The 19,440-nt window shown below is 37.2% G+C and overlaps 4 protein-coding genes across 6 annotated transcripts; 1 reads left to right on the top strand and 3 right to left on the bottom strand.

Moving 5' to 3' along the window:
- The first annotated feature begins 540 nt into the window (after positions 1-540).
- Positions 541-4,879, top strand: LOC115995846 (putative D-3-phosphoglycerate dehydrogenase). The gene is made up of 5 exons (XM_031234995.1): positions 541-1,102; positions 1,215-1,724; positions 2,774-2,837; positions 2,952-3,436; positions 4,165-4,879. Exons 1-5 carry the CDS (start codon positions 671-673, stop codon positions 4,681-4,683), a joined length of 2,010 nt encoding a protein of 669 aa, XP_031090855.1. The 5' UTR covers positions 541-670; the 3' UTR covers positions 4,684-4,879.
- Positions 4,880-5,385: 506 nt separating this feature from the next.
- Positions 5,386-8,988, bottom strand: LOC115997323 (ras-related protein Rab7-like). Its single transcript, XM_031236865.1, has 7 exons — positions 8,904-8,988; positions 7,224-7,250; positions 7,029-7,128; positions 6,683-6,829; positions 6,518-6,598; positions 6,269-6,414; positions 5,386-5,730 (listed from the first exon to the last, which is right to left on the bottom strand). Exons 1-7 carry the CDS (start codon positions 8,954-8,956, stop codon positions 5,664-5,666), a joined length of 621 nt encoding a protein of 206 aa, XP_031092725.1. The 5' UTR covers positions 8,957-8,988; the 3' UTR covers positions 5,386-5,663.
- Positions 8,989-11,127: 2,139 nt separating this feature from the next.
- On the bottom strand, positions 11,128-14,492 carry LOC115995709. Of its 3 annotated transcripts, none has more exons than XM_031234816.1 (4): positions 14,290-14,492; positions 12,439-13,572; positions 12,136-12,319; positions 11,128-11,364 (listed from the first exon to the last, which is right to left on the bottom strand). In XM_031234816.1, exons 2-3 carry the CDS (start codon positions 13,569-13,571, stop codon positions 12,136-12,138), a joined length of 1,317 nt encoding a protein of 438 aa, XP_031090676.1. In that variant the 5' UTR covers position 13,572; positions 14,290-14,492; the 3' UTR covers positions 11,128-11,364. The 3 variants fall into 3 exon arrangements, with proteins under 3 accessions (XP_031090676.1, XP_031090677.1, XP_031090675.1); XM_031234817.1 differs by having other exon boundaries at positions 12,136-12,289; positions 14,006-14,492; XM_031234815.1 differs by having other exon boundaries at positions 14,006-14,492.
- A 3,194-nt stretch (positions 14,493-17,686) lies between these two features.
- On the bottom strand, positions 17,687-19,060 carry LOC115995847 (magnesium transporter MRS2-3-like). Its single transcript, XM_031234996.1, has one exon. It carries the CDS (start codon positions 19,058-19,060, stop codon positions 17,687-17,689), a length of 1,374 nt encoding a protein of 457 aa, XP_031090856.1.
- Between the last annotated feature and the right edge of the window lie 380 nt (positions 19,061-19,440).

Here is a 19,440-nt window from a genome sequence, read left to right on the forward strand (position 1 = left end):
AGATGAGATAAAATTTATGAAATGAATGTGACGACGACACCACCTTCATTTCAAACCGTCTCTATCACCTTTGAAATGAGAGTAGTAGTCATGACCACCGCCCTTGTTCGAGATTGTCCAGGTATGGAACTCATCTTTGAGGTCCAGATTTGGAGCGGGCGAACAGGCATGGTTGTCTGGTGAGATAGCTATGGTTGTCACTCTTAGACAACCATGACTCTTTTCACCGAAGTTGTCCGCGAGACAACCATCGGCGATCAATGTCAATGATTATTTAAAAAAAAACAAAAAATAAAAAGACATGTCTTAGCACGAGAGTAACTAACTTGCAAAGAGGTCGATTTGGGATTCAATTAAACAATTTTACTGATTTAAAGGGTTTGAATGATTTTTTTTTCATTATTTCTAATTAGGAGTTAGGAATTTCAATTAACTTAGAGAGTCAATTTAACCATTTAAAATAATTAAAAAAAAAAAAAAAAAGCAGCTACTCAAGTACTTAGTGACTTCACATATTCACCTACTCAAAAAGCACCTCTGAAATTCTACACTCTCCAAACATATTGGAATCATAATTCATAAGCATTCACTTCCACTCTCAGTCGATTCATGCCCAAAGGAAAAAAGCCCCACTGAAATCATTCACACAATCACACTACACTAATGATCTATGGAGAACATCGGAGTGCTAATGGCGTGCCCTATGAACGCCTACCTGGAACACCAACTCCACAACCGATTCAATCTCTTCCGCTTCTGGAACTTCCCCGACACCGACGCTTTCTTCGCCCAGATTGACGCTGCCTCCATCCGCGCCCTTGTCGTGAACGCCTTTGTCGGAGTCGATCTCCTCGACGCGCTCATCGACCGCCTCCGCAATCTGGAAATCCTGTCCACATACAGCGTCGGCTTGGATAAGGTGGACGTGGCCAAGTGCAAGGAGAAGGGGATTAGGGTTACCAACACCCCTGACGTGTTGACCGATGACGTGGCGGACATCGCTATCGGATTGATCCTCGCCGTGCTAAGGAAGATTTGCGAAGGCGATAGATTCGTGAAGAAAGGATTGTGCAAAATGGCTGATTTCCAGCTTACTTCACAGGTTCCAATCTCATCTCCTCAAATCAATGCTTTCTTCTATGTAATTTACATATTTTTTTCAAAATATAATCAATCTCGAGCAAATATTTTCAAATTACAGTTGTATTTTGCAGTTCAGCGGTAAATCCGTTGGTATAATAGGATTGGGAAGGATTGGTTTAGCGATTGCAAAGAGAGCAGAGGCGTTTAACTGTGCAATAAGTTATACCTCGAGATCACAAAAATTGGACACAAATTACAAATATTACCCTAATGTAATCGAGTTAGCATCTAATTGTGAGATATTAGTAGTCGCCTGCGCCTTAACTCCCGAGACTCAACACATCATCAACCGTCAAGTTATCGATTCGTTGGGGCCTAATGGAGTGGTGATCAATATCGCTAGGGGTGGTCATGTAGATGAGGCGGAGCTGATATCCGCTCTGGTTGAAGGGCGGTTGGGAGGTGCTGGACTTGATGTGTATGAAAATGAACCGGAAGTGAATGAGGAGCTATTGGGGCTTGATAATGTGGTGTTGTTGCCTCACCACGGTTGCGCCACCGTGGAGACACGCAACGCCATGGCTGACCTGGTGGTTGGGAACTTGGAAGCTCATTTTATGAATAAGCCGTTGTTGACTCCGGTAGTTTGAATTGATTATCTAGTCATTTTTTTAGTGGCTTGGTTTTTTACTTTGCCATCTTGATGCTCAAAATTTGGATTATATGACACATAAAATGATTATTTTGTATCCAACTAAAATTTATTATTAACCATTATTTCTAATTGAATCCAAAGAAAGGCTTCAATCTTGTGATCACCTTAAGTATCCATATAAAATGGGTAACATATTATCATCACAGTACATAATAAATGACATAATTTATTAGTTTTTAGTTAACTATGAATGCTACATTTACTAATGGAAAATTTCTTTATTTTTCTAAAGAAATTAATACAGAAAATACTTTAATTATATATATGTTTTTAATTTAAAAGAAATGAAAAACTGAAATATTGAAATAAATTATACTAATGATCAATTTTTTAAAAATAGAATTATATTGAACTTAATTGACTCAAGTTTAAGCTTCAATATTTGAATCAAATTAATTTTTATGAGTGACGGACTGACGGAAAAATTTACCATCATTATTAGATGTGTCTTGTGAATCTGTGACTTTAGTGCGTAAATGACATTAGGTTGTCTATATATGATCAGTTCAAACTAAAAAGGTTAAGAAACTGCTCTTCAAAATTGTAACAATATAATTATTGATAGGGAATACTCTCCGAGTATTTCTCCCCCTCATATCGTATAAGTGCTCGGTACTCATGCAAGCAAACCATTTTCGACCTTCGCCGACTAGCAGCTTGGCCTTCTCGACCTAAAATTGGTACTCGAGTTTAAGTGGAGGTTGTCGCCACGCCTCACTACAAGAAGAACTTGGTCAGGACGACCATCCCAAGCTGATCTACTTGGATTGATGGAGCTGGATATATCAGTCGACATACATGAATCTTGTAATATGTGGCTGGGGAGGCGCCATTCTCGAGCTTCCCTAGTGCATGTTTAACACATGTCTGTTATGCCAACCTTCGGCATGTGTCTCCTTCTCACCCCTATAAATATTACTTTTGTGGCAAGGAGGGGGGATTTTGGATTTCTCCACTTACCCACTATCAGCTTAGGGATCGTCTAACCCGCGGTTAAGACACCGCGCTCACACACTCCTACGTATCCGTAAGAATCACGGTATGTACTACATCAATTAACAAATCAATAGTCTAAACAATTTGATTAGAGTTGTAAAATTAAATTAAATTATTCACATTTTAAGATTGGCTCGATTGGATTACCCCCTTATAGCCTCACAGGTCACGGACGCAGCCCGCGCAGGCAGGCTTTATCGAGCAAGAATGGAGGAAATAGGGGTGCTGTTACTCAGACCACTCTCCAGCTACCTACAACAAGAGATTTCCAAACGTTTCACTCTCTTCAAATTCTGGGAACCCCCCTTTCACTCCAACCCTAAGCTCCTGAAGCACCACTCTTCCTCCACCTCCATCCGAGCCGTGGTCGGAGACGGCGTCCGGGGAGCAGACTCGGAGCTGATCGACTTGCTCGCCAGACTCGAAATCGTTTCGAGCCACAGCTCCGGACTCGACAAGACCGATTTGGTGAAGTGCAAGGAAAAAGGCATTCGAGTCACGTTCACTCCCTACGCCTCTACCGATGAAGTCGCCGATTTGGCGATTCTGCTCACGCTGGCCACGCTCAGAAGGATTTGCCATGCCGATCGATTCATCAGGAGCGGGATGTGGAAGAAACAGGCTTTTGGATTGTCTTCAAAGGTACCATCTATACTGGATTTGCTTAGAAGGATGCGTTATTTAAGCAAATACTTTTGCCCTTTTCTTTGCTTTCTATACCAAATTAAACAATGCTATTTTGAATCGTAGTCACTGTAATGTGTGAATTGGATAAATCCAGTTTTATGTCTTTTGTCATCTTAGTAGGGTAAACCAGTCTAAATTGGTCAACAAGCTTAAATTAAAAATATTAAGTTAATAACCCGATCAACTTACCCTGAATCCTAATATAATACACAGAATTTGACTTTATAATGTACAAAATTCATATTCATAATGTATATACTTCATGTTCATTATACACATGCACATAAATATGATATAATGAACATGATGCACATACTTCATGTTCATTATACACATACACATAAATATGATATAATGAACATGAAATTTTTTATGTATTATGTTAAATGTTTATATGTCCTCAGTTATATAATTCTGTGCATATGAGTGAATTTCGTCTTGTGTCCCTAACCGGCAAAAGAAGTAAACCATAGCTGACTGGTTCAAATCAATAAGGCAAGGATTTGAACTCGTGACCTTGTGGTTACAACTTGCAAGTGTGGATGTCTTGCCTCCTTGACTGGAGTTACTCCTAAGAATGTTTTTTGTTTCAACTACAAGTAGAAATTAATAGTGTGATACATGCTCCCAAGAGAGCTGATTTCTTGTTTTCATTGGTTTCAATGATTGGTTTGTTGTTGTAGTTTAGTGGCAAATGTGTGGGTATTGTGGGATTAGGAAGGATTGGGTCAGCCATAGCCAGGAGAGCTGAAGCTTTTGGATGCCCAATCAGTTACACATCAAGGTCAAAGAAACTGGACTCAAACTACACATACTATCCTGGAGTCATTGACTTGGCATCCAACTGCCAAATCCTCATAGTTGCTTGTGCCTTGACCACTGAAACTCGCCACATTGTGAACCGTGAAGTCATAGATGCATTGGGTCCAAATGGCATTGTCATTAATGTTGGAAGGGGTCCTCACATTGATGAAGAGGAGTTGGTTTCTGCCCTTGTTGAGGGCAGGCTAGGGGGAGCTGGGCTTGATGTTCTTGAACACGAACCTCAGGTCCCACACCGATTGGTTGAGCTTCAAAACGTCGTCCTCTCGCCGCATGTGGGAGCCTGCACGGTGGACACGCGCGTCGCCATGGCTGACATTGTGGTCGCAAATTTAGTGGCACACTTCTCCAATCAGCCGTTATTAACTCCTATCATCTAATTTTTATTTTTATTTTTCCATATTCAACCCTCATTTTTAGTTCAACTATTGTTTCACTCATCTGAATAATGCTCCGTATAAAAGTATTTTTCACTTTTGATCTTGAACTATTCTGCATTTGAGGGGGCAAAAGTGGAATAGCCCCGTGACTATTCCATTTGTAATATTTTGATGAGATAGCACATGAATTTTGACATTTTGTACTGTGGGAGCGCTATTTACTCAGAGCAATCACAATAGTGGTTTTTGCTCAATTTTTTAGGAGAACAAGAAAATTTGGGGCTTTTGACAAGAGATTTTTTTTTTTTGCGGGTCCCACGGGAAACAGAAAGAGGAGAAGAGAGGCATAGTGGCAAGTAAGCTCTTTTGTGGGGAAGAATCTGAGTTCGATTCCCACAAGTGACGATTCTCCTTGTGCCAGCTCTCGTGCCTCTCGAAACGAATGTGGGTGGATCCGGACCAACTCCCGTGCCTCTCAGAGCGAATGTGGGTGGACCCGAACGGTTAAAAGATGGAGAAAGTGCCCAACCGGCACATTAACTGCTTTTTTTTTTTCCACTTCCTGCGTCAGACCTGCTTCTTTTTTTTTTTCTCTCTTTTTCTTTATTCTCTTTTTATCTTTATCCTAGTTGGTACCTCAAAAATACACGCAAAAAAACTACTCCTAACTATTTTGTGAAAATAATAATAATAATAATAATAAACTATTTACTTTAGTAGTACGGCGTACTATTTTGTGAAAGAAGTTAAGTGACAGTAATTGAATTCCACTGAACCAAACAGCTAGCAAGTTTTGGTTGTAAAAAATCATCACCAGAAGTGAAAAGAAAGATGTACCAAAGAATGACAAAAGTGAATTTCGAGCCAAATGTCACCAATCCTCCTCAACCCAGTGTGAAAGGCTTCTGCACCATGTGGGATTTTGGATGACTTTTAGAATGAAGAGGATATAAGCAAGGCCCCAAAATTGAGTCAACTCATCAGCATTCACATCCTGTTGATCTTTGTAGATGCCCACCACCAATATCAATGGTGTCCGGCAGATATCTATCAGACACCAAAAATTGAATCATTCAGTCATTTTGAGTTAAGGTTGACTGCAACTATGCAATTGGGGCTGATTTCAATATGATATTAATTGTCACATCACAATATTTTTAATGCTATAAAGTATTTGAGCTAGCCATACAACACTGCTGGATGTATCCCTGCAATATGAAATGAATTTTTTATTACTTTTTATTTTAAAAAGGGTTTAGGGTGCCAGCTTAACTTGAAAGCTTTCTCTCGTTAAGAGCATCCCCATCTATAGTTTTTGGTGTGGGTTTTTAGGATAACAAGTTTATGTAAAGGAGAGAGGGTGTGGAGAGATTAAAAAAAAATCTCTCCTGCAATGAGCTGGTTTTTTTCTTAAAAAAATGGGTCCCACCATGTGTAAATAGGGCTTGCATTTGGTCGCTGCGGAGCAACCATAGCGCCCAGCTGGGCACGTGCAGAGCAACTATAATTTCATACTATGTATCATAATTAATTTTAACACTATATTTTCCTCTGTAATAAAGACAACAAGAGTGAGTAAACTTACACTTCTTCTTCTGGTTCTTTCTTGAGAGCATTTTTGGCTATACATTGGAAAGCTGCATCCACATTAAACCCTTCCTTAGCAGATGTCTCAAAGTAAGGTATGTTTCCCTTGGAAGCACACCATGCCTTGGCTTTCTTCTCAGGAATCTGCAATATATTGTCAGATTTTGAGCAAAAGAGAGGCAGAAATACATAAAGAAAACCAACAGTTTTCGTTAATTTACAACTCTACAAAATACAAGAAACTTACCACCCGACTATTGCCACCATCAACATCTATCTTATTCCCCAAAACAACAAAGGGGAAGTTCTCAGGATCAGAGGGACTGGCCTGGCATTAATAAAAGTACTCATCAGCAACTACATTGCACATATGTACAAAGAAATTCTGGCAATTCATGGAGAAATAGGTGACCTGGATAAGAAATTCTTCCCGCCAGTTGGATAGATTCTCAAAAGATTTCATGACGTTGACATCATATACCAGAACACAGCAATCTGCTCCTCGGTAAAAAGCCACACCAAGACTTTGGAACCGTTCCTGTCCAGCTGTATCCCATATCTAAGGACACAACGATTAAAACTCACAATTCACAAATACTAAGGTCTAAAGCATATCGGAATAATGGGATACTTAAGAGTTAAAGTCAGGGTTCAACCCCAACAAACACCACCAAGAGGATAAACAAACTTCAAAATTTCAAATCACCAATAAGGAAGAGAAGAAATTGTTTTTCATTTTCAGCCTATTTAAACGTAACCTGCAATGTGTACATCCTATCATCAAAATGAACTTCTTTTGTCAGGAAATCCGCTCCAATGGTAGCTTTGTATTGATTGCTGAACTTGCGATTCACATACCTGAAAGCATAAGCATAAAAGACACATTACTTGAAGGACCAAAAGCAAAAGCCAATTTCCAAGTCACAATTCAGAAAGAGTGAGTCTGAAATTACTGGTTCATCAGTGACGTCTTTCCAACCCTACCAAAAGAAGCAAACCACACTGATTCAAGTTAGTTATAAACCAAAAGTAGGAAAACTAATAAATTGGCTTAGCTATTAACACTGCTTTCGCAACATGTTGACAGCCATAATCCATTTGGTTAGATTCACAATTTCTTTGGTGCATTCAGATTTGCAGCGTATAAAAGTTTCATTTGCAAAATTTTACTAATTGAAAGTTCACAGTTCACGCAGAACAACAATGTGTAATGTTTATTTTGTACAAAATGACGCTATTTTATCAACTTATTCATTTTGCAAATGCATAACTATTAACTACTAAATAGAAAAGAAAAAGAGCATGTGATTCAATTACTTACGTTTCTTTTTTCTTTTCTTTTTTTGAAAGCCAACCCAACGAAATAATATATTAATAAAAACAAAGTGATGAATACACAAAGGGGATCGGAATCCCAAACTAAAATGCCCCTATCAGAATTAACTATTGTGGTCAAAGTATGAGCCAAATAGTTAGTTGACCGATTTATAAAACAATAGAGCAAGACTCAATGGAACCTAAGAGTTTCAGACAATCACTCAAGACAAAGCCGAATTACGAGAAGGGAATGGCTTTTATAGCTAAAGCTTGGACCATAACTTGACAATCCATATCAATACGAATATCCAGGAGGCCCTTTTCAGTGATCCAATTGAGAGCTATCTTGCACGCATGTGCTTCCGCTAGAAGAGGGTTAGTGTCACAACACAAAGGGCAGAATTCCAAATACAAAAACCGTATGTAGCCCTTCCTGTCGCCGCCACCACCGGTGCATCTACGTTACAAGAGGCCGGATCCAAGCCTCTTGTTACCAAACACCAACGTTCCAAAGCAGCTGAAGCATTCTTTACAATCACTGCTGGAGTGGGGACCATTTTATCAAAGCAAGCTTTGTTCCTTGCCATTTGCCAACCATACCCATGCAAAATGGCTATAATAAATTCCAGGCTGTTCAAACGTTCATTCCACATGATGCAGTTCAGCCAGACGGACAGAAAAGCTTAATCCGCGTGAAGCTAGGAGGGGGAATAGCAGCAGCGTGCCAAACTCATGATGCCAGGCTGCATGAAATACAAATATGATGGGTGGTCTCCTCACACATTCTACAAAAGGGGCACAAATTCTCAACCTCCATTCTCTTCCGGATAAGCAAAGATGTAGTAGAAAAGATGTCTCCATTTGGGGATTTTCAAGTTCCATAGCTTATTCCAGTAAAGAAAGCCAGTAACCACTTTTTACAGTATACACGTAAGCCTCCCTTTCAACACCAAAGAATCCGGAGATATAAGTTTACATCATTTTCCTCAAAAAAAATCCTTTAAAATTCTCAGTCTTATTTCTGGGTGGGCCTCTAATAATTCAGGGGTTGGGGAGTCTAGAACCACATGAGAACGAGAGATCTTCTTCCAATAATACCGGAAAATTTCCAAATCAATTGAATTGATATTATAATTTATGAAATGATTTATTGTTTTCCAATCTGAAATCTATAGGAATACACATTACATTCATTGAAATCGAGCAATTAGGAAGTTGGTTTTGCAATGCTTATTGAATTCACTTATCAAATTTGCAGTTCTAGATTCAGAAAACAAATCATTGAAAATTTGAAAGAAAGAAAGAAGAGGAAATACCCGCTATCACCGAGGATTATGACCTTGAGGAGCATACGCCTGCGAGACGCCATTGTTTCCGCAATGGAGATGATCACCTGAAGTTCAGGGAGACAACAGGAAAAATGAAGGGACTATGAACTCTTTTTTCCTTTAACAAAAAAACAATACAAATTTTTATTTTTACACAAAGCCCTTTGACTTCAATTTAATCTAAAATAATTATGCCACACTTATTCTAGTTTTATTATATTTTTCAATGAATTCTTTGACTAACAAATTTTCTACATTTAATGCATGCTTATCAGATTCTTGTCATATTTAGTCTTTTAATTTGATCAATTTTGTAGTTAATATTATTTATTGTTTTACATAAATAGCCTTTCAAATAAGTAACATAACTATTGTGTACAAAATTCTAGTTAAAGTTGGTTGAAAATTTAACCAGAAGAAGAATTTAATAGCTATTCATGTATCAAATGTAAAATAAATAAAATAAAATTAGTACGAAGGAGTTAGAAACAATATGTAGGAGACGGCTATATTTATTAAGTTACGTTCACATGTTTACAAATAGAAAATAAGCTTAATTGTGTGTGAGAGAGATCATGTGAAAGCATTTCATTTTGTAAAAAACATAGACACATTCACATTCTCTGTTTTGAAAAATCAAAGGCTACAATTATTATTATTTTCTTTTTGAAAGGAAAGGCTACAATTACTAAACTTTCAAGTTTGTAATAATTACTAAATGAATCATACTATTAAAAGGTGTTTAATAATTATAAAATTGATTGGTGTTTTTTTTTCTAAAACATTCAAACATTTATGAACCATGCATGATAGACAATTGAGATCAATCATCACTTTTTACTAGAGACGTATGCTCTCATTTGATATTGGCCTATTATATATAATAAAATTTAACAAGAGTCAATGATATTAGTCATTAACTGTAACAAAATTTGTGTTGGTACTTGGTAGTATAAGTTATATTAATTGTTTGTTATTTGTGTTGTTTCTTTGCACCTTTTTTTTTTCTCTCAAATTTACACTTCACATTTTTCGTTTGACATTTATTTTAACATTAGTCCTTAACTAGAATTAAAAATTTGTTAGTGTCATAAGTGGCATTACATGTTTTTATTTGGTGCTCTGTGTTATACATTTATAATTATTTACCAAATTGACCCTCACTAATTTTTTCCTTTGCCAGTTATACCATCACTGTGTAAAATACAAACACATGCATACATGTGTGTATATAATGTAGTTTCTATAAATATAGTTTCATTTAATAATAATTTTTAATTAATTAATACTAGTGAGACCAGAATTAGTATTTACTCTATAAGATTTATTTGTTTATTAATTTATTTAATATTTTTTATCATTTAATTTTACTAATTCTTTTGTTATTCATTAAACACTATTCAATTACACATTGTGCGTATTTTCAACTAATATATTCATGAGAATAAGAATATTGTTTTAATCAAAATACTATAATTTTTGATAAAGAATTATTATATAATATTATGTTGATCGATTTCAAAATTTTTGGACTAAAATGAGCGGGAAAGTTAGCACTTCTATTTTAATATATATATATATATATATATATATATATATATATATATATATATATATATAGATCTAGATTATAAAAATTATAATTACAATTATTATTTTTATTATATTTAAATTACACATATCAAAATAAAAATAAATTTAATAACAAAAAAAAAAGTAGGCCTTGCAAAGGCCAACTATTTATTTTTTTTTTAAATCATTAAAAAAATCACAAACAAAATGGCAACAGCCATTTTTAAAATGGCTGTTGCCATATTTCAGAAAGTGCCCAGTGCCCAGCGACAAGCGTCTCACTTTTGATTTTTTTTTTTATTTTAAAAAACCTGATATATGGGGTTGTTACAGGAAAAAAACTTCTCCAAAATTCACAACCCCATTTATTTAAAAACACTAAAGTCAATTTTTTTATTAAAATTTGTGTAAAGAACACTAATGGGAAAGACCTAAATATCTAATAATCCAGCAGTGTGGTAAATATGTTGCGCCAATTATTTTCACATGCAAGAGGGTCTGCATTTTCTCTCTCCTAATATCTCTCTTCCACCTCCCCTCACTTTTTCTTTAAAAAAAAAATTGTGTAAAACACACCAATGGAGAGGGCCTTAGTTGTTAAGGTAAGTGATAATAAAATTATGAAGAATCTTCCTTGAGGTGGTCAGAAATCCAGATTTTTTTCCTTCAATTCCCTTCTTACAAGAAGGCCATCTAGTGTGAATCTTAAACTGGACATTTATCAAAATGTTGCAAAATATCCTTTTAAGTTTAAAGGCAGTACTTAAAGAAATGGAATCTAAAATATTCATAACCAAGATCAGCCCATGCACATTCAATATATTAATCCACAAGTTCACAAATCCTAAGACAATAGTAGTCTTCACTGCGAGCAAGCCTGCAAGTAGCAGAGCACAACAGTTATCTCTGCACATGTAAGTGATCAACAAGATCAGGAAAACTATGAAAACGAAACCAAAGACGTAGTAGAACTAACTGGTTCAGCCATATGGATTTCAAGATGAGAAACAGCTCAATGAAAACACCCCAAAAAGAAGAATAGATCGAAAATGCAGGTTTTATGTGATCTTATTCATGGTCTTTCATAGCTGGATGTTTATAACCTAAATAACTGCCTACAAACACTAATGGAACTGAGATACCAAACCCGTAAGAAAACATAGTTCCAAAAGGAATAGCTCCAGAAGATTTCTCCCCCAAGATCAGAGCATTCAGTACAAAGAAGACAGCAAAAAGAATTCCAGCAAACATGAAAGCAGTTTTCAAGGTAATCCTCTTCTTTCCATTCAAACATTCTGTATAAACACACTACTTGATGTGCACTAGATATATATTGCAAACTTTGTGTAGCTAAAGCTAGTTTTCCTTTATAATTTACTACATTACGTACATTGTATACATATAATGTACAAGACATCAAGAACAACTTAAAGCCAGATAAGAAAGAACGAAACACATTTATCAATGTTTGAACACTTCACATTCAGTAAAAAATAAGAAGCATACCCTTTGTTCCCAATAAATTAACACTGCTGATTACTATATTAAGCAAATAAACATACAAATGAAAATTTTAAAGTTTTTCCAAGTTGCATTAAAGAGAGTTGGCAAAGTTGACAAGCGCAAGAAGAAAAAGAAGAAAACTTACTCAGCGGCCCCGGAGGAGGAAGAGGAGGAGCAGAACTGGCAGAGCTGGAGATAAATATACAAACAATCTACTCACCCCTTTTCTCTTACTCTTCCTATCATTCTTGTCTTGGTCTTCATTGTCAGGAGATGCAAGAGGAGGAGGAGGAGCAGAGCTAGGAGATGCAAGGGGAGGCGGAGCAAAGCTGGCAATAAATATACAAACAATTAGGACATCAAAAGAATGAATTATAAGCTTTTTCACACAAGTAGAAGCATGAATGAGAAGAATGAATGTGGGGTGTGGGGTGTGGGGTGTACTTACCCTATACAGAAACCGGTAAGTTGACCCTTCAAAGGGATGGGGTAATTATGATTGAATTCCATTTTGAAAATAATAGATGACGAACTCACTTTAGTTTTATCACTTTGAATGGTCCATTCAAGTTCAAAATCAATTTCGAAGCCGTATATCAAAAAATCTTCATCTAAAGCACAGCACATCACACAAAACCTTCCACCTCCCATATCAGCTAATTGTTTCCACTCATTTTTCCTGCCATACTTATGAACATCCGAAGTATGAAGTTCAGCCAGAACCCTATGAGATATAGGATCAATATCACCCTTGTCACTAAGGTGAACATTATATGCAATGGGCAGAGCACCACCATTAAGGGCGACTAGAATCCAAGTGTTATCAGCCAATTCATTCGAAATCCCCATATCGCCAACATGTAAGAAGGGAAAAGGAATATTTTTCTCTTTAAATTTGTCCACCATGGACTTGCAATCCTCCCATTCTGAATCTGAATTTATGGTGTTGAACTTAGATGTTTGAAAACAAGTCTTGGCGTCTGTAATAAACACATATATATAACCTCTAAGGAAAAAATGACACCGTGCATCAAGAGTAGACATGTCCATTAATTTAGAATCATGTAGGACGGGTGGGGGTGGCAGGGTTTTAAACAAATTCTTGTTTGGATCAAAGTATTGAAAATGGAAGGCGTGTCCGATCATGTCAAAATGATGACAAAAATAATCACGCAGTGACAACAGGTAAATCCGATCCTCAGCTCGAATGACGTTAGGATACACCACCATGCGATCACAGTTTAAGTTTAAGTTCTGAAGTGGTTTAATATTTTCAAGCGGAATTTCGTCAAACTTGGTTGGATCAAACATATAAACAAGATCGAAATATTGAAATCCTTCCACATCCACAACCTTAGGTCTGTCCACGCACACCTCCCTTTTGTGAAAGTAGCCCCCAACCATATATACAATGTGATTGTGGCTAAAGAGTCCCATACCTAACGGAAGAGGTTGAGATGGATTAGAGAACACAAGCTCGGCTTCGTGTTGAAAACTATTAGATGTCATAGGGATTTTAATCCGAATTATGTTTGCTCCGGAAATGAAATAAGCATATTTGAATTCTGAGATTTCCGCCATCCTGGAAGAAAAGAAAAAAAACACATAGATGCATAATTATACAAAAATAATTAGATCAAAACTAATAACACATATAAACACAGTAGAACTTGTAAAAGAAGCACCTCCAAATTGGCAACTCTAAACACAGTAAAGACACACTACCAAAAAGAATTTCGTCTTCATCACTAACTGCCAGTGCATTATATTCCTCAATTCATTTATAATACCGTAGCTTAATATTGGGCCATCGGGAAAATTTTCGTGGACGGGACACCCTTCCCCCGCCGCATTTAATATATATTGGATACACATACACTGGCAGTATATACGATATATGCATAATAAAGTTTTAACACTCGAGCAATCCAAGTATTTAACATAGATCAGATCATCAATAATTAAACAAAATAAATGAAATTAAAAGGCAGGAAAATAAATTTATTTATCTGTACTGGAGTCTGGAGACTGCCGACTGGACTACTGGAGTGGAGGAGTTGCGAAGGAGACGACCGACTCTGATCTCTCGTCGAGTTTGCAAATTGCAATTGTAATTTGGGAAGGGGAAATTAGAGTTTAAGATTTAGGCATTTTAGGGGAAATGGGTAAAGTCGTAAAGGGTATTAGGTTTTTTGGGTTATCAGTTTGTGCTGAAGGATGAAATTTGCCAAACCATCAAAACTATAAATCTAAATCCTATAGCACATGAAAAATTTCCAGAGATCACGATCAACTCAACTGATCCTATTTGAACCCCCCGAGCAAATGGTGGCACTAGAACACTTATGGACTACGTCTTTCCTATTAAAATGTTACCAAATCATTGCTGTGCGCACTGCACCCTCTGCGCCCCACCAGGCATATCTTCATCTTCATCGTATGCCTCCTGTGCTTGCTGCTGCTGCTTCCTGCGCATCTCTTCTTCAATGTTTGGGTTAATGGGCCGAGATGGGGATTGGGATTCGGAGAATGTTTACAAATTTAGAACTCTATATTTACAATTTTAGATTTTAATATACAAAATTACATTACTCAATATTCATATTTTTTGAATTCTATAGTCATACTTTTGTTATATATATTCAAAAATTTTGTTATACCATTAAACATAGAGTTTTGATACTCTTAAACGTAGAGTTATGAAATTGTTGAACGTAGAGCTATGAAATTGTAAATATGAAGTTATGAAACTGTGAGCATAGAGTTATGAAATTATGAATATGGAGTTATGAAATTATTAACATGGAGTTATCAAATTGTGAACATGGACCCGGGTCCACCTTGTCCTTTGCATAAGGACTGTATGCCATGGTCCATATTCACAATTTTAAATCTCTATGTTCATAATTTTATAACTCTATATTCACAGTTACATAACTTTATATTCACAATTTTATAACTCTATATTCAATAGTATAACACAATTTTTGAATCTATATAACAAAATTGTGAATATAGAGTTCAAAAATTGTGAACATTGAGTAATGTAATTTTGTATATTGAGATCTAAAATTGTGATTATAGAGTTCTAAAATTGTGAACAAGTTTTAAAATTGTGAATGTGGACCCGGGTCCATAGCATATTTTGCATACCTTTAATAATATTTATATATATATATATAGAAAGGAGGGGTGAACCCAAAACTGAAAGAAAGCTAGCTTCTATTTCTCATGATCCTTTTGGTACGAGTGATCCTTTCTCGGTCGCGTTGAAACCTTTAATAATATATTAAAAATATATAGTTTTTATTTGGCTATGTGGACCACGTGGTCCATGAAATAATTAAACACATATACTGCAAGAGAACAGGATATAACTTCATTGTAAACAATCTTATCTTTAGCTATCATTCTTAACGGACAAAACTGGGAGAGAGAAAAGCGTGGAATGGTGTTTGCCACTGTTAAGCCACAACGGAGAGGAGCTAAGCACCTTAACAAGAAGAAGAGAGAAACTCAGTCTCCCCTGATGATGTATAAATGGGAGTGTAAAAGAGGGTGTAAATGTCGTTCTGCTGAGGATTGGGGCTATGACACGAAATTGTATGAATTAATAGTACTAGGCACTAGAGTATGTGAATCACTTAGAATCCAAGCAACTAAAACTGAATAATGGAGATTAAAAGCAAGCAATTGACTAAGGTGTAAACTGTATGATAAGGGAATGGGTCAGATTAGGAGAATTGTAATCTTGATGTTCTAACAATCTCAGAATTTGAGAAAGAATATTTAACCTAGGGATTTATGGGCAATGCACATAAGAATTCAACTCAGCTACTTTCGTTATCAATAAGCCGAATTAGGCTACAATTGCCCCACTGTCGTGATGCATCAATCATAACCTTTAAACACCTAAGCATTAAACACCTAAGCATTGTAAGCCCCCAAAATTACCCCTATTCTCATAATAGGAAAATTAGGTTGAAATTGGTAAGGCTTGAGGTCTCCATCCAACTTTCGTTGTAATGAATCCCTCTCCTAGACTAGCAATTAATTGTGGCCATCTAATGAATCCCTCTCCTAGACTAGCAATTAATTGTGGCCATCAATCAATAACAAGTAGAAAGAAAGCAATTAATTGTGGCCATCAATCAATAACAAGTAGAAAGAAATCCATTAATTGTGGCCATCAATCAATAACAAGTAGAAAGAAATCCTCAAATCAACATAAACTCTGGGTAAATGATTCAATCCCTTTATGCAATTATCATAAATTGAACATCAAGATTAACACCCTAATCCAAACCCATAAACGAATTACTCACGCACAATTGAAGTAAACAACACAAAGTAATAATAAATAACCATAAACATTGCAAGAAATCTGAGAAAAAGTAAATAAAGGAATAAGAGAACTTAACTGATAAAGAACAAATCAAACTTCAATCCAAGATTCCAAGCTTGAAATTCAATAATCTAATGTGAAACTAATCTAAACTATGCTAGGGAAATATAAAGAGAATAAACTAAAACTAACTAGGGTTCTGAACTCTGTAAGGGGACTTCCTCAATTGTAGAGAATATGTAGAATATATAGGAGGTAGATGGGCCTTGGCCCATTAGGCAACTTCCAATTCTTTTCCAATTTGTAATCTTGTTTCATTCCTTCCTTGTAATTCCATTTTCTTCCAGAACTTGTCCAAAATGTTCCAATATTATTCCTTTCTTGTTCCTTGTAGATAATTCAACACTTGGACAATATAGCACACAAACAATTCCCAATTTCACTAGGATAAGGGAAATACAGCTAAAATAAGGGATGAATTATTGTACAAAATAGTAGATATCATCCCCCATACGAACGACTGTTCCCCAAGTGCTGGCAATGAGACCCAGATGACTTGCCAATGGCAAGAATCGCCGGCCGAATCTAATGGCTGCTAACTATTGTTTTATGTTGGGATTTGATGTTTATCAGGTCCATAGACGTAGAATCTAATAGGGAGAAGAAAACCATAGACAATATAGGTGAAATGACAAGTTTGCCTTCACTTTTAACGCCCATTTAACAACAAATTTAACGGAGGACCACATGTGGTTATTTTTAAAAACATGGAAGACTATGCATGGTCGTTTTAAAAACGAGGGACTACACCTGGTAAATCGCTAATACTCGAAGGACCATCGGATGTATTAACTCAAAGTAATAAAATTTGAGTTATAAACAAATAGAAATTTCATAGATCCGACACACATTTTAACCAATTTTATTAGAGTTGTCTTGGTATTTGGTATTGTTAGTCTTATATGTAACATTTTAACCCTAAAATTTTAAGTTCTATTACATGTACTTTCAAATTCTACTACTTCATTTTACTTCTTGACATGACAGATAATGATAGGTTATTTTTATTATGTCATTAGAAAAATGTCTACATCAACAATTTGAGAAAGTGTTAGTAAAATTTGAGAGTAAAATTTATGAGTCCACCTAATAATTTCTTAAAATTGTATGTCAAGAGTAACGTAAATAGTAAAATCATCAATCAAAATTATGGTGTAATTATCCTTTTCTTTTGGAAATGCTCCCGAAATTACAACAATTGTTTAAGGATATGATCTGATGCAGACATAAATGAATGAGTGAATGAAAGCCAGAAATGGTGTATTGTGTTCCAGGCCAGTACGTACGTATGTCAATCCAGTAATCGTCTGTGTTTATACCAGGCAATTGCAGAAACGTATAGCAAAATGCAGGCGGCGGTGCCACCGCCAATGGTCCACATGAACTCCGCCATCCCAGCTAGTTGAGAGTCGAACAATTCAATGGTGATATTCATCCCGAAAATCCCGGACACCACCACGAAAGCATTCACAACCAGCGTCGCGGTGTTGAGCGTGACGCTCACTTGCAGAAGGTGGTTCTGCTTGTCGTCCAGCATGATGTTGATGTAGTCCTCCGTGTCGTCCACGTACTCCCGGAGCGTGGACAGTTTGTTCATCGTCCCCTCGATCTGCACAAAGTACGCTTCTAACAGCATTTCCAGTTCCTCCACGTGGAGATGCTGCTTGCTGTTAGAGCTCCCGCTTCCGTGGCTTTCGCGCCCCGGCGAATTCGCTCTTTCCGGCGGGATTAGGTATGCCTGCTCCGCCTCCGTCGCCGCCGCCTCCGCCGCAGCGGCTTCATCGTTATCATCCGTGCCGTTGCCGTTTTGCTCGTTCATGAAGGAAACAGAGTTGCTATCGTGTTCCTGAAGCTTCTCGGTCAAATACATCTCGCGCATGTCTTCATCGTCGTCAAGTAGATGCTCGAGCTCGTCTCGAACCTTCTGGACACGGCCGGTAATGGCGACCAATCGGCTTTTGATCTGACGGACTCGCTCCAGGTTTCGAGTACTGATCTTCGAAGTCAGTTTGTCTAATGCGGGATAAGCTTCGAGCTCCAGTGTTCTCGCCTCGTTATCCAAGCAACTGCAAGCGGTTTCCAGGCAGGCTTCCAGCCCGACGAATTCAAACGGGAGAAGCTTCTTCGCTCCGTCTCTGTTTTCTCCCTCCGATGAGAAGTTTGGACGGAAAACTGGATGCGATTGTGAATCTTCCAGAGAGTACAGATCTCTCCATTCCGCGTTGTAGCCGCCGGTTTCCTGCGACTTGGTAGCCTCGTGGTGGCGCTGTATTCTCCGCTGAATCTCTTCGGCGAAAGGTGTGACGGATGGATCTTTGGAGTTTAGGAGAAGGACCTCCTGAGCGGTGATTATGGCCTTGATGTGCTCCAGATTTACAACGATGGCCCGCTCGCGGCCTAGGACGGTGGAAGGATAGGACAGGAGTGGATCGAGTATCCGGAGATCGCGCGCAGGGAGTCCGGTCCGGCGCATGATATCGTGTTTTCCGGCCTCCTCCACCACCGCCTTCCCTGTAGAGTCCAATAGAAGCCATGGCCGGACTCCCGACGCCTTCTTTCGTGTTCCACCAATGCCGCCTACCCCGCCGAAGAGAGCGGTGGTCGGCTTGCAGTCGTCCCACGGCGGGGCGGAGATCTTCGGCGGGAGAAGAGGACCTGTCGCCATTCTGCGTGTTCTACGGTGAACTTCTGTTTTAACCATACAATCATACACATGATAATTGGAATCCGATTCCGATTGAAATTGAAACAAGTTTTTACAATATCAAAAACAAAACAAAAAATTAGTCTCAAATATCGGTACTACACTAGTACACCAACAATACTACGGAGTCATAAATAAAATGAAGTGTAAAAGGAAAATATTTTTTTTTAAAATACAAATAATCTAAAACGATGAAACCTTAATTTAATATTTTTCATTGGTAAGATAGTTAGAATTGCAAATGCTGCATGAAAAGAAAAATGCAACCCCAACCTACATGAACTACGACAGCGTATTTAATTGCTACAATACCTTCCTAATTAACTTGATTGTGAATTGGT

The sequence above is a fragment of the Ipomoea triloba genome, chromosome 11 (genome assembly GCF_003576645.1).
Source record: "Ipomoea triloba cultivar NCNSP0323 chromosome 11, ASM357664v1".
NCBI classification, from domain to species: Eukaryota; Viridiplantae; Streptophyta; class Magnoliopsida; order Solanales; family Convolvulaceae; genus Ipomoea; species Ipomoea triloba.